The 14,046-nt window shown below is 41.4% G+C and overlaps 1 protein-coding gene across 1 annotated transcript; it reads right to left on the bottom strand.

The window, feature by feature from the left end:
• Positions 1 to 5,354: 5,354 nt before the first annotated feature.
• Positions 5,355 to 10,980, bottom strand: ywhah (tyrosine 3-monooxygenase/tryptophan 5-monooxygenase activation protein, eta polypeptide). Its single transcript, XM_036595171.1, has 2 exons — positions 10,430 to 10,980; positions 5,355 to 6,287 (listed from the first exon to the last, which is right to left on the bottom strand). The coding sequence occupies exons 1-2, from the start codon at positions 10,514 to 10,516 to the stop codon at positions 5,634 to 5,636; spliced, it is 741 nt and encodes a 246-aa protein (XP_036451064.1). The 5' UTR covers positions 10,517 to 10,980; the 3' UTR covers positions 5,355 to 5,633.
• Between the last annotated feature and the right edge of the window lie 3,066 nt (positions 10,981 to 14,046).

The following is a 14,046-nucleotide window of genomic DNA, read 5'->3' as shown; positions in this document are numbered from 1 at the left end:
CTTTACTTCAGAAACCTCTCCTGAAAAAGTTATTTCTTGTACTGTAAATTAAATAAGTGACATTTTCCACAGTTCTGTACTATACGTGTGGAATATTTATGTGTATATATACACACACACACACACATATATATACATATAGAAAATACAGATGGGCCATATACAGGAACACACATTTCAACATGGTATTAAAACAAACCTGTGTGTGTGAGAGAAGGACACAGTGGGTGTTTACCTCTCAGGGTTAATTATGAAAGACAATTCGCTCCTCAGAGCTGTCAGAAATCAGTGCTTTTGGACTCTGAGAGTCATTAATGATCAACTTAGCAGGAAGAAAAAAAATTCCAGTAAATGAGATCACACACTGAATCCACTCAGATCCTGCAGACAGCATGCAGGTGAAACGTGCCAGTAATGAGTCTGCCAGCCTTTGCCATCCTGACACCCTGAGGTGCTTCTCAAACAGGGTCTCAGAAAAGTGGACCAGGCCTGGAGAAGCTTTGTTGGACTGAATGCAGTCAGAACCACTGGCTGATATCAGAGAAAAATCTGTGATAATAAGGGTCAAAGGTGGCTGATTACATGAGGTCGAGTTATTATACTAACTACTACTGCACTATACTTACCCCTTACACTGCAGGCCTGCGATTCAGCTGATTAATCACAGGACTTGTATTTCTGTAAATACTTTGAACCTCTGCATACTTTATTAGGAAAACCCTCCGTTGCTGATGCATAGTTTTGTTACTGATCATCTAGCCTTTCATCAGTGGTCAGTCTAAATGTGAGTAGACATACAAAGCAGGTGTTCCTAATAAAGTGGCCTGTGAGTGGAAGCACAGGCTGGGTGTTTCTAATAAAGTGGCCAGTTAATGGAAGTACAGAGTGGGTGTTTCTAATAAAGTGGCCAGTGAGTGGAAGCACAAGGTGGGTGTTTCTAATATAGTGGCCAGTGAGTGGATGCACAAGGTAGGTGTTTCTAATAAAGTGGCCAGTGAGTATAATGTGTGAGCTCTCTTCAGGCCTTAAAATCCACAATGTCTTAAAGGATTCAGTATAATGCAGCATATTTACTTCTTTGACAGTATTTTTTTGTGGACGGTACTTTTACACAAATGCATCTACAGCAGTTTCATGAACTTTTCAGTTTGTAGATTTGTCCTAGGTGGCAATAAGTAAAAATATTATTTATATTTGCACAATTGATTTACAACCCAATTTCCAAAAAAGTTTGGATGCTGTGCAGAATGTAAATAAAAATAGAATGCAATGATGAGCAAATCATGGGAACCATATTTTTAAAGGAAAATAGTAGAAAGACAACATATCAAATGTTGAAAATGAGAAATTTTATTGTTTTTTGAAAAATATGTGCCCATTTTTAATTTGATGCCTTCTTTTAACAACACTCTGTAAGTGTTTGGGAACTGAGGAAACCAACTGCTGTAGTTTTGAAAGTGAAATGTTTTCCCATTCTTGCTTGATATAGGATTTCAGCTGCTCATCAGATCGGGGTCTCCTTTGTCGTATTTTTCATTTAATAATGTGCAAAATGTTCTCAGTGGGTAGCAGGTCTGGATGGCAGGCAGGCCAGTTTAGCACCCGGACTCTTTTTAATAGAAGCCATGTTGGTGTAATACATGCAGAATGTGGTTTGACATTGTCTTGCTGAAATAATCAAGGCCTTCCCTGAAAAAGACGTCGTCTGGATGGCAGCATATGTTGCCAAAATATGTTTATATTGTTCAGCGTTAATGACGCCTTCACAGATGTGCACGTCACCCATGCCATGTGCACTAATGCTCACCTATACCATCATGAATACTGGCTTTTAAACTGAGCACTGATAACAAGCTGAGTGGTCTTTAGCCTGGAGGACACAGTGTCCATGATTTACAAAAACAATTTCAAATGTTGATTCGTCGGACCACAGAACACTTCTTTCACTTCACCTCAGTTCATTTTAAATGAGTTTTGGTAGCAGTGTTTCTGGATCCTGTTTATGTACAGTGTCTTCTTTGCTTTTTAGAGTTTTAATTAGCATTTGTGGATGCAGCAACAAACTGTGTTTATAGACAGTGGTTTTAAGAACTGTTTCTGAGCCCATGCAGTGATTTCCACTCCAGAATCGTGTCTGTTTTTAATGCAGTGCCGCCTGAGGTCCCAAAGATCACGGCCAGCAAATATTGGTCTTTGGCCTTATCCCTTACATACAGAGATTTCTCCAGATTCTCTGAATCTTTTAATGTTATTATGTACCGTAGATGATTAGTAGCAAAAGTTCTTTGCTATTTTACATTGAGAAACATTATTCTTGAATTGCTGCACTATATGATTGTGCAGTCTTTCACAGTGGCGAACCTCCTCATCTTTACTTCTGACAGACTCAGCCTCTCTGGGATGCTCTTTTAGACCCAATCATGCTACTGACCTGTTGCCAATCAACCACCAGGTGTTTTTTTTAGCATTACACAACTTTACCAGCCTTTTGTTGTCCTCGTACCAACTTTTTTGAAACGTGCTGTTGGCATATATATTTCGAAAAAATAATAAAATTTCTCAGTTTTGACATTGGATATGTTGTCTTTGTAGTATTTTCAATTAAATATAGGGTTTAAATTATTTGCACATCATACCATTTTGTTTCTATTTACATTTTGTGCAGCGTCCCAACATTTTTGGAAATGGGGTTGTATAAAAATGTAACATAAAAGTATTTTTACTTGAGGATTTGAATGTTAACTTGAAGGTTCTCTCCATGTAGGAGTGGTTATCCACTCATCGAAACTCTTCATGCTGCTTTTTCAAATTTGTTTTTGCAGTGCTGGTTTTTAGCACCCTTTTGATGAATGGTTCTTAAGCGGTTGGTCAACATTTGGGCTTCTCAAAAAAGAAAAGCACTCTGACTTCCTGCAGTTTGACTACTAATTATAAGGGGCGTAATATTAGGCTGAATTACAGATGCAACTGAGAATTTAACATCTGACCATCATAATGTTATGAAAGCAACCATAACAAAATTATAACAGCACAAATATAAAGGACCACTTTGGTCCTTTGAGTCACCCTGGTTATGTAACCAATGCTGTTACTCAAAAAATATTTTTAATAGTCAGGTTTAACACCAAAAACTAAAGTGGTTATGTATTAAAAATGTGTTTTTGTTTTGTTTGCTTTGGTCTGTAAAAGTACAGAGTGGTTCTGGGAAGAGAGCCCTCTTTTTTTCCTTTATACACCAGAACAAGGAAGTGACGTGCCCCTTTACTACTTCTTTAGAAAATTTCCAGCTAATCTGTGAGAGCGCGGTTTAACTGTATGTTCCTCTCTGGCTAATAATTCTGTCACAGAGTCCAAACTCAGATACATCAGTCAATCATGTGTTACCCAACGCTCTGAAAATGACTCTTAACTGACCCAAGTCCATATCACTCATCGTGACCCTGAACTTTAGCTGAAGGACTGGAACAATTCATGCTTATAAAAGCCCAGCCCTCTGCAGAGCAGCCTGATGAAAGACTACAGTCAGGATCATTAATGTGCTTTCCATTAACACAAACATTATAAATCAATATCAACACGCATATGATGTTTATTACCCATTAGGATAATCAGTATGGTGCTTCTGGCATCTACTGAGCTTTAAAGTGTATTTATCAATGAAAACCAGCAGTGTTTTTAATATGCGTGTGAATTATTATTGTTATTAGTACTTTTTAAACCTTCAGGTTTGGTTAGTGTGCATGCTGGTGTTGTGACAGAGAAAATATGCGTGTATGTTTGTGTGAGAGAGAAAAAGAGAAAGTGGGACAGAGAAAGAGAAAAACAGAAGGGGGGAGAGATTGAAAGAGAAAAGGATAGAGGAGAGAAAAGATAAAGAAATAAAGAGAGGCAAAGAGAGTGAGGGAGAAAAAAATAAAAAAAATAAAGGGAGGTGAAGAGGGTGAGGAGGAAAGAAATAGAAGCAAGGGAGAGAGAAAAAAGCAACAGAAAGGAAGAGAAAGGAAGAGAGAATGCGAAAAGGATGAAGGAAAGGGGGAGACAGAAAAGGAGGAGACAGAAAGGAGGAGACAGAAAAGAAAAAAGAGGTAAAGATAGAAGAGAAAGGGAGAGAGAAAAGAAGAAAGAAAGAAAGAAAGAAAGAAGGAAAGAAAATGCCAGGGAGAGACAGAAGAAAGAGGTAAAAAAGAAGAAAGAGGTAAAAAAGAGGAGACAGAAAAGAAAAAAGAGGTAAAGATAGAAGTAAAGAGAAAGGGAGAGAGAAAAGAAGAAAGAAAGAAAGAAAGAAAGAAAGAAAGAAAGAAAGAAAGAAAGAAAGAGAAAGAAAGAAAATGCCAGGGAGAGAGACAGAGAAGAAAAAAATAGGTATAGAAAGAAAGAAAGAAAGAAAGAAAGAAAGAAAGAAAATGCCAGGGAGAGAGAGAAGAAAAGAAACAGGAAAAGAAAGAAAGAAAGTGAGAAAAAAAGCAAAATAAGAGAAGTATATAGGGAGAGAGGCAGAAGAGAAAGAGAGGAGGAAAAAGGAGAGAAGGAGAAGAGATGTGTGTAACTGCAGTAAGTCAGTGAGATCTGTAATAAAGCAGACACTCACTCCAGGCTCAGAGGTCCTCGGCAGGCTTTTGTTTTTAATGGCATTCTTTCGCGCATTGCGCGTCACCTTAACCAAAGACTCTGGAGCCGCCGGGCATCCGGCCAGCCATCGCTAACTGACCGGAGATCAGCGGGCATACACAATTCACAAGGCTAGCAGTGTTCACAACAGGAGAGTGGCATAGGGGGCGACGACGGACACATACACATCTAAGCAGTGATAGAGGGGTACAGATGAGGAGACAGGTGAGGAGGAGGCTACGACCACACGATTCGGCAATAAAGTGGAACAACTTCACTGTAACGGCGCCACAGACAGAAACTCAAACACCCCCCCATAATTTAGTGTTAATTAAAAAGTCCCTATAGAGATCAAGTCCTTCAGAGAGAACACACTAAGTAAATGTCACTTGGAGACCAGTAGGCTAATTATCAGCGACTCATCAAGGGGTAGGGAGCAGGGAGGAGGGGGAGTGGGAGATGGCATACAGAAACAGGGTCAGGAACAGCAAGAGAGGGAAAACAGAGAGGGAGAGGGAGAGAGGGAGAGAGAGAGAGAGAGAGAGAGAGAGAGAGAGAGAGAGAGAGAGACCTAGGCTAAGTGATGAAAAGGTTTATAGAAAGTAAAAAAGGCTGCGTGGATCCATAAGGCAACAGCAACCCTGGTGGAATCAGAGAAAAGAAAAGAAACGAAAAAAGGGAAAAAAGAAAAAAAGAAACAAAAAAAGTGAAAAGAGAAAAGAAGAGGACAAAAAAAGAGAAGAAAACGAAAAAGAAAAGAGAAGAGAACAAAAAAGAGAAAAGAGAAAAGGAAATAAGAGAAAAGAAGAAAAGGAAGAGAGAAAAAAAAGAAAAGAAGAACCCTGATGAAAAGAGTGAATATCAATCAGGGGAACATCACAGAAACAGAAAAGAAGACAGGGGAGAGAAGAGAAGAGAAGATACAGGAAGAGAGCAGAAAAAGGCAGAGAGACTTATAAGGGGGGGGGGGCATGGGGGGCTACTACAGCTAGCTAAGATCGCAGGACAACAGAGTGAATTCTGGTTCAGTTATTGGGGTCTCCTCCTTCACTGTCCTGCTGGTCGCTGGTCCAGAGGGTCAGGTTGTCCCTCAGCAGCTGCATGATGAGCGTCGAGTCCTTGTAGGAATCCTCGTTCAGATTGTCCAGGTGACCAATGGCCTCGTCGAATGCCTCCTTGGCCAGCTGGCAGGCCTGCTCGGGTGCGTTCTGGATCTCGTAGTAGAAGACAGAGAAGTTGAGGGCCAGGCCGAGGCGGATGGGGTGCGTGGCCGCCATGCTCTTGCTGATGTCGAAGGCTTCCTTGTAGGCAGCTTCTGAAGCCTCCACGGCGGACGCTCGCTTTTCCCCGGTCGCCACTTCGGCCAGGTAGCGGTAGTAGTCTCCCTTCATCTTCAGGTAGAAGACCTTGCTCTCCAGCTGGCTTTCGTCGCAGTTCTTGATCAAATACTGGTCCAGCAGGGTCAGCACGTCCTGGCACACGGACTCCAGCTCCTTCTCAATGGTCTCGCGGTAGGCCCGCACCAGCTCCAGCTTCTTCTCGCTGCCGTCCGCCGCCGTCTTCTGCTCGATGCTGGAGGTCACTCGCCAGGACGAGCGCCGGGCTCCCACTACGTTCTTGTAGGCCACAGAGAGCAGGTTGCGGTCCTCGTTGGACAGTGGCTCGTTCAGTTCTGTCACCTGAGGAGAGAAGATATTTAGAAAAGTAGGTGCTGAATGAGCAAAAATGAGCAAATTCGGTTCTGTAGAATTATTTGTGGAAGGCTCTATTTATCTTAGCAAAAGATTAACCCTGCTGAAAAAAATTGAATAAAAAGTTTGTGTTGTTTCCTGGTGGCGTCCAGCAGTCATATTTAGTGTTCTCATCAGGAAAACACTAAATACCATTACCCTAAAAGCAAGAAGATAGTGGGCCACTGTTGGCTCGCTGACGGCAAAGCTGGTGGTCCACTAGCCTTTTCTGGGCAGCCCACTGGTGGTTTAGCAGAGTATTGGACACAATTCCCTTTATCATCGTTCATTTTTCATTCACAGTCAAATTTCCTTATTTTTCCTTTCTTCTTTAGTTTTACGTTGTAAATTAGTTCAGTAAATCATTTCAATCTAGCTCAGTGTCAGCAACATTTTCTATAAATTCATTTTATATTAGGCCTACTTTCGCCTAGGCTTTGGATGTAGGCTCGTTAGAAGTGGTCAGAGGACAGGAGTAAGCCATTAAAGTTTGGTGGAAGTGGGCCAACCACGGGGGGGGGGCCGCGTAACTACTTAGCATGAGGGAGTCTCATTCGTTATCGGAATTAACCAGACAAATGGCTCCACCAACTAAGAACGGCCATGCACCACCACCCACAGAATCGAGAAAGAGCTATCAATCTGTCAATCCTTTCCGTGTCCAGGCCGGGTGAGTTTTCCTGTGTTGAGTCAAAAATTAAGCTGCCATATGGGGACATTTGTATTACGCCGCTACAGGTAAAATTCTTGGACCGGCGCAAGACGGATAATAGCGAAAGCATTTCAGAGGTTCAAAGATGATCAGATACCGTCGTAGTTCTGACTGTAAACGATGCTGACTCACGATCTGCCATCATTATTCCAACGGTAAAAGCCCTCGCCTCGCCAGGGTGCATACATACAAACATCATCTAAACCGCTTATCCTTCTGGGTCGCAGTGGGGTGCTGGAGCCTATCCCAGCTGTCATTGGGCGGACACACTCACACCTAGGGGCAATTTTAGCATGTCCAATTGGCCTGATTGCATGTTTTTGGACTGTGGGAGGAAACCGGAGTACCCAGAGGAAACCCATGCAGACACGGGGAGAACAGGCAAACTCCACACAGAAATGACCCTGGCCTTTTTGCTGTGAGGCGACAGCGCTACCCACTGCGCCACCGTGCTGCCCTCGCCAGGGTGCAGTTCAAGCCTATTCTTTCTTTAAGTTGTTTGTAATATGTGTCTACGTTTATTTTCTAAAATAAAAGGCTCTGTGCATTTAACATCTGTTTGAGGAGATTAAAATCTATTTAGAGCTTGTATGCAGGACAATAATCTGGGTGGTCCGAGGGTGAACCAGCAGTAGCAAACAGTCAGCGGGGTGCCGACCTTATCAAGCTAGTGGACTGATATATGCTTGCTATCTGTGCACTGACTATTGGACACCACAATGAACAAACTTTTAGTAGTTTCTTTGGTGTTCAGGAAATGATTCCGGATACATTTGATGGCTTCCTAAAGGGATCTAAAGGTGTCCTACAGGAGACCAGTAGAAAACATTAAATCAATTCCCATTAGAAAGCAAAACCATCGGGTTTTAATCCTAATGGTTCTAGTGGTCTGAGTAATTTACACATTTCCTCTTTACCTCAAACATAGTCAATCAGCCAAAACACATTTTTTGTCCTAAGTTCGCTTCTTTTAGTGTTGTGCCGATGCCACAAGGCTAATGCAGCTAACAATTATTGGATCCTTCACCAGTTACTGTGAGGACTGCACGCTTAAAACCATCCTAAACCACGCTAAGCTGTTAAGTAATCTCCGATAGACTTGGTTATATGGTTTATGACACTATATGACTACTGTCAACAAAAATGGACAAAAGCAAATAACAAAGCTAAAAACAGCAGCAGCAGCAGCAATATACAGAGGCTGTATCTCAAATGGGTCACTACACCCTATGTAGTGCACTACATAAATCATGAAACTGCAGCTTCTACACCAAAAAAGGACACTGAATGCTAATCAGGAAGTCATACAGCATATTGCCCAGGGGTCGGCAACATGCAGCTCTTTTACTGCCCTGTTGTGGCTCCACAGCAGAATTAGATTTGTAGGTAAACATAAAATAATCCTCCTTGGCAGTAAAATAAAGCTCTGCTGACTGTTAGTTCTAACACAGTTTTAACAAACGCTGGTGTTTCATGTATAACTGCTAATTCACCCTTTAACCCTGAAGGTTGGCGCGCAGACTGCTGGTCACCATAGTAACGCAGATAAGACTCTGGCCTAGCTAGTAGCTAATGAAATGGCAAAGAGAAAGATTTAAGACGAACACTGATCATTTATTTGGACTTATTTGCATTTATAATCACTCCAGCTGGTTTCCTGATATGTTCATCTGCAACAAGAAACTGTCAAGTCACTCAAAAGTCGCAAAGCTGAAGTTAGTTCTTCATTGGAATTGTCCCATTCCACCTTAAAGGGTCCAGCTGTTACATTCGGACACCTCAGGCACCATGTAAAGTGGAACAGGAAAATACAAACAAGAAGCTGGCGAATGAGAAGCGACTTCAGCCTCATAAAAATTTTTACGTTGTGAGACGGTTTACAAGAAACTATTCCACTGCTGTGTAAAAGTTTCCTGCCAGAGATGCGAGAAAAGCAGCTATACCTGAGCTAAAGCTTAAAGCAGAGCAAAGTACGTCTGTGTTTTCCTTTATATTTTTGAACCTTAAAAAGTACATTAGCACAAACTGAGACATATTTACAGCCAAGATGATAAAATGGACATAAAACATTGTGGCTTTGATTATGGTGGTTTGACTTTTGTTGAAAGGAAAAAATGGCTCTTCTTAACATTTGGGTTGCCAACCCCTGCTATTGCTGAATACAAATAGCCTTGAATTAGACATATATTGCACTAAAAAGGCTATTATCTCATTAATCATGACTTTTGTAGGGCACTACATATGAAGTAAGGAATCATATGAGGTCCATCTTTATAGACAACATTATATCCAAGTGCATGAGCCATACTCCTGCTTTAAACACCTGCAGAATGCTAAAGAGGACGTCCTTGCATCCTCTTGCTCCTGCTCTAATGTATGCATCCACTATGTAGGCGACAAACAATATAAATACACCAAACAAAGCAGTTCCTAAGAAAGAGCTCAATTAAGCAAGGAACCAGGATGCTTAGAATGAGTGCTCAATCAACTGGGCTGCCCCTCGTTCTCCTTCCCTCCTGACCTTGCATACAATGTCAATGGAGGACCATCATCTTGGTGCATCAGTCATCAGCTCCACAATCAGGAAAATGACAGCAGATCAGTCAAACGTTGCATATGCACGTTATTTCTAAAGCAGAACAGAGCATTTATACACAGGCCATTTGCATCCAAAGGTCAACCTCGACCTGAGCCCAGATCCTGCCATTGACATCTCTTTATGCACTGATATCCATCTGGACATAATGACTGCTGCATTGCAGACCTGATGCTTTGCGCACTTTCCCAGTCCAAAAAATATAAAAAAAAGGCTTGAGGTAAATGTTTAATGACGGCAAACACCTTTAACACGAGCATTTTTTTCTTTAGAAAGGAAACAATAGACTAGTGAATGGCTAAGGGAGTCTGCAATGTTGTCAGCAGCGCCCCTAGCGGTCACTGGCAAAACCTGCATCTATTCTTCTTAATCTAAATCTACATTAGTTAACTTCAAAGACAAACAGCGCACATTGTGTGCTTCTTTATTTATGCTTTGTTTGCATTACATTCTAGTGAATATCTGCTATTAGAGGCTCGTGCATCCATGACAAAGCAGGATGCATGATGCACAAAGATGCGTTTCTCAGTACAACACTGAGAACAACAAACAAAACAACAATAACAACAACAACAATAAAGCATAAAACGCTGGACGTTGCTGGAAAGGCTTCATCTTGAGACCAGCTTCTTTCTCGAATCTATCCGCTCCACCTTAAATGGTGCAGCAGATACTCAGGCGCCAGAATGTAACTGCTGCACCATTTAAGGTGGAACGGGTAAATTCGAATAAGAAGCTTGGCGGATAGGAAGTTTCATCGTTTGGAGCATCTTGACATCTCACCAGCTTCATGGCTGAGGCCATGTCATCGTAGCGCTCCGCCTGCTCGGCCAGTCTGGCTCTCTGGATGAGCTGCTCCCTGTCTGCCATCCTCTCTCTCTCTCTCCTTCCTTCCTTCGCTCTCTCTGTCTTTCTCCTCGCTCTCTCCTCTTTCGCTCCTCTCTCGTGCACCGGCGCTCCGGCGATTTTCTTCTGTCGTTCCCCCTCCTTTCTTTCCCTTTTCACGCAGTCTTGGGCTTCTTCTCGATGGAGCGCTGGTGGAGTGCACTGATGGAGGAGATGCTGATGGTGGTGGTGATGATGGGGGGAGGCGGTGGTGAGGAAGATGGGTGGCGCTCGCGACCAGAGCACGCAAGCGCGAGCGGAATGTGGAGCAGTCGCGCACGTGAGAGGGTGTGTGTGTATTTGAAGAGGGGCGATGGCGGGGGTCAACCCCGATGCGGGGCAGAAAAACCCCCAAAAAATGAGGCAGATAGAATAAAAGTCGTTTATTCTGTCCCTCCGCTGCTGCGAACAGGGTGGAAGAAAGGAGGATGGGAGGCTGAAACGAGGTGGGGGGGTGGGCTAGTTGTATTTAATGTTGACGTCACTTTCTAAAAATAGCCACCCTTACACCGGCGGCGCGCCTGCGCACTGCGCCTTGCTGCATTCTTCGTTGCAGCGGTTCGGCTGCGCATGCGCGGCATGAATGGTTCAGCTCCAGCAGCTCTAGTGATTTTAAAAGCACGTTTTCCTGCTCCAACACACCTGATTCAGCTCATCAGCTCAGTCACAAGCTCTTCATGAGGTTTAAACAGGGTTGTAAGAACAAGAAGACAATAAAATAAGCAGGACTGGGAAACAGTGGCCTTAAACAAGTCCACTGGTCAGTTCTGCAGTCTGTTTAAAGTGCATGTAAAAAGGCATCTCGTAGGGTTGTACCTGTCCAGGAAAAAATGAATTCCGTTCCGGGACACAAATCTAGAATCCAGGCATTTTCATACATTAGTATTTCTCATTAAGTCTTAAACTACTTCTTTTTATTTTGTATACAAATGATGGCTTTGATTAGTTCAGATCCTAAGGCATGGGAACGACATAATTAAGTGCTGGCTATGACTTAGTAAGGCGTAGGAAAAAGATCATGCCTTATTAAGATGTGGTCAAAGCTTAATCATCTCATTCCCATGCCTTGCTAAGTCATGGCCACACATTTGGATCTCGTTCCCACGCATTGCTAAGTTGTGGCCTCACATTATTTTTATTTATTTTTCTTTTTATTTATACAGTTCTGTCACCGTAGGGCTTGGTAAGGAACACTGCACTGCTGGTGACACGTTCAGGCAACATGACAACTTAGAAAAAGGGGAGGGTAGAGGAGCCTAAATCAATACTCAAGTACCTTCCCTAAACAAACAAAACAAAAAAATTGACTAGAAGTTAGAGGTTATAGGAAAACATACAATACTGCGATACTTCAAGAAATTTTCACAACACACCATACATCACAATATTTTTTTTTGAGACATCTGACCAACCCCAAAAAACAGTAAATACTATCAGAAACTGTGAACACAATGATTTTTATTCAATCTTGGGAAATAGTGTGCATGAATAGTGGAACTATTAGGAAATAGTGGGCATGCACGGCATGAAGGGCTCAGCCCCAGCAGTCCTGCTACTAGTTTTTAAGGCTCTAAATGACCTTAAAGCACCGCTTACATTAAAGAATGTGTCTGTTTATGTTCTAGCACGTGATCTTAGATCTGCAGATACGGACCTTCTGAAAATACCTACTGTAAAATACAGAAAATATGGAGAGACTCGTTCAATTATTCTGCTTCTAAACTGTGGAACTCAATTCACCTCTTATTAGACAGTTAAGCTCAATGCTCACTTTTAAGAAGCATCTAAAAGCATATCTCTTTAACTTAGCATTTAATTAAAACTCTTGGTATTTATCTATTAATTTGCTGTGTCATTTTCTTATATGATTCTATATTAATACTTATAATTTTTTGTATGACTGTTTAATATCTCCTGTCTGTAAAGCACTTTGAGCTGCCACCGGCATTAAAAGTGCTTTATAACTAAAAAATATTATTATTATTATTATTATATATTGCAATAATTTTCACGATACACCATGTCACAATATTTTTTTGAGACACCCAATCATTCAGAACAGAAAAAAAAAACAGTAGAGCTACATTTTAAAAATACTATCAAAAACTGCATTAGCAATTTTTATTCAACTTTTCAATATTTTTATTCAACTTTTCAATACTGCACTGTAAAAAATGGCAATCAACCTAAAAAAAATACATCATGTAGTAACAAGCAATTGAACTAGTTTTATTCAACTCAAACATTACACTGATTGAAAGAATCGGTCAAAGTATTTACTTAGGTTAAATAAAACTAGTTAATTTACTTGTTACCACATTTTTACAAATTTAGGTTAATCTGAGGAGCCATTTTTACAGTGTGCGTTGCAGTAAACAGGACTAATTTTGCTCTCTTCATAATGAAACAGGTAGTTGGATATACACAATATGTTCAGAAAAGCATACTGTATTGTACTGTGACATCAGTTATTGCTGACGACAACACATACAATATGGGTCCAAAAGTATCCAAACTCTAATTAGCGAATTCAGCTACTTTAAAGTCAACCTAAACTCAAAATAGACTTTTTTGACTTGTTAAAGCATAATTTAAACACAATTCCTTTGGTTTCCTCCTTCCATCTTCCAAAACATCTGATTTTTGATGATGCCACTGGGCACTAGTGGGCGGAGAGAAAAAAAAAACAGTACTATCATGTTTCACCTCCTCTCATCATGGACAGAAAATGCTCAGCTAGCTCAATGACCCACTGATACCATCTTTCACTCAAAAATAGGTCACTGTACAGAAGGAAAAAGTGTTCTGATTTCCCATTCACATTGATTTTAGGTGCACCCAGGCGGTTCAGCTGTGTTTGTAAAATTTCCATAGAAAAGCACCGACTTTTAACAACAGAATGGGACACTCTGGAGCAGCTGCACATGAGCCTAACGTTACCATGCCCAGTGCCAAGCATGGGATAGAGGGATATAAAGCACCCCAGCATTGAGTAAAGCTGCATTCTGTGCAGTGATAGAGCTCCATCCAATACCTTTAGGATGAGTTGGTGTGATCCAGAACTGACCTTCCATCATCAGTACCTGACCCCACTAATGCTCAATCAAATCCTCACAGCAATGTTCCAACATTTAGTGTCTAAGGCCTAAGAGTAGAAGCTGTTACTGCAGCAAAGGAAGACAAACTCCCTATTAATACCCTTAATTTAAAAAGAAACAATGGATAAGCAGGTGTACACAAATGTTTGGACACATAGTGAATGTATATATGTGTTTTGGAGTGCACGTGAGCTGAAGAGTAACTCGTTTTAAAGCAGGAAAAACCTAAAATGGCTAAACTGAAACAGGATTCTTTGAACCCTTACTAAAATGCTTTATTGGACTGATTCTGTTTTCCGCATAACACATATAAAGGACCCAGTGTACCCTTCACTGTGACACAGTGCACAATCAGCAGTGTACATCACTGCCAGAAGCACTGCAGACGCTTCTGCTGACGCTGTGAGTCGAAAGCTG

The sequence above is a fragment of the Colossoma macropomum genome, unplaced genomic scaffold, assembly GCF_904425465.1.
Source record: "Colossoma macropomum unplaced genomic scaffold, Colossoma_macropomum, whole genome shotgun sequence".
NCBI classification, from domain to species: Eukaryota; Metazoa; Chordata; class Actinopteri; order Characiformes; family Serrasalmidae; genus Colossoma; species Colossoma macropomum.
Note: the sequence above shows the minus strand (reverse complement) of the source record. Positions and strands in the feature narration are given on the sequence as shown.

What these genes read in the sequence shown, in the direction of transcription:
- ywhah (XM_036595171.1), bottom strand. Translation starts at nt 10,516, where the DNA reads ATGGCAGACAGGGAGCAGCTCATCCAGAGAGCCAGACTGGCCGAGCAG. An exon ending in TGGCCTCAGCCATGAAGCTG is followed by an intron (nt 6,288 to 10,429) that starts GTGAGATGTCAA and finishes TTCTCTCCTCAG; the next exon opens with GTGACAGAACTGAACGAGCC.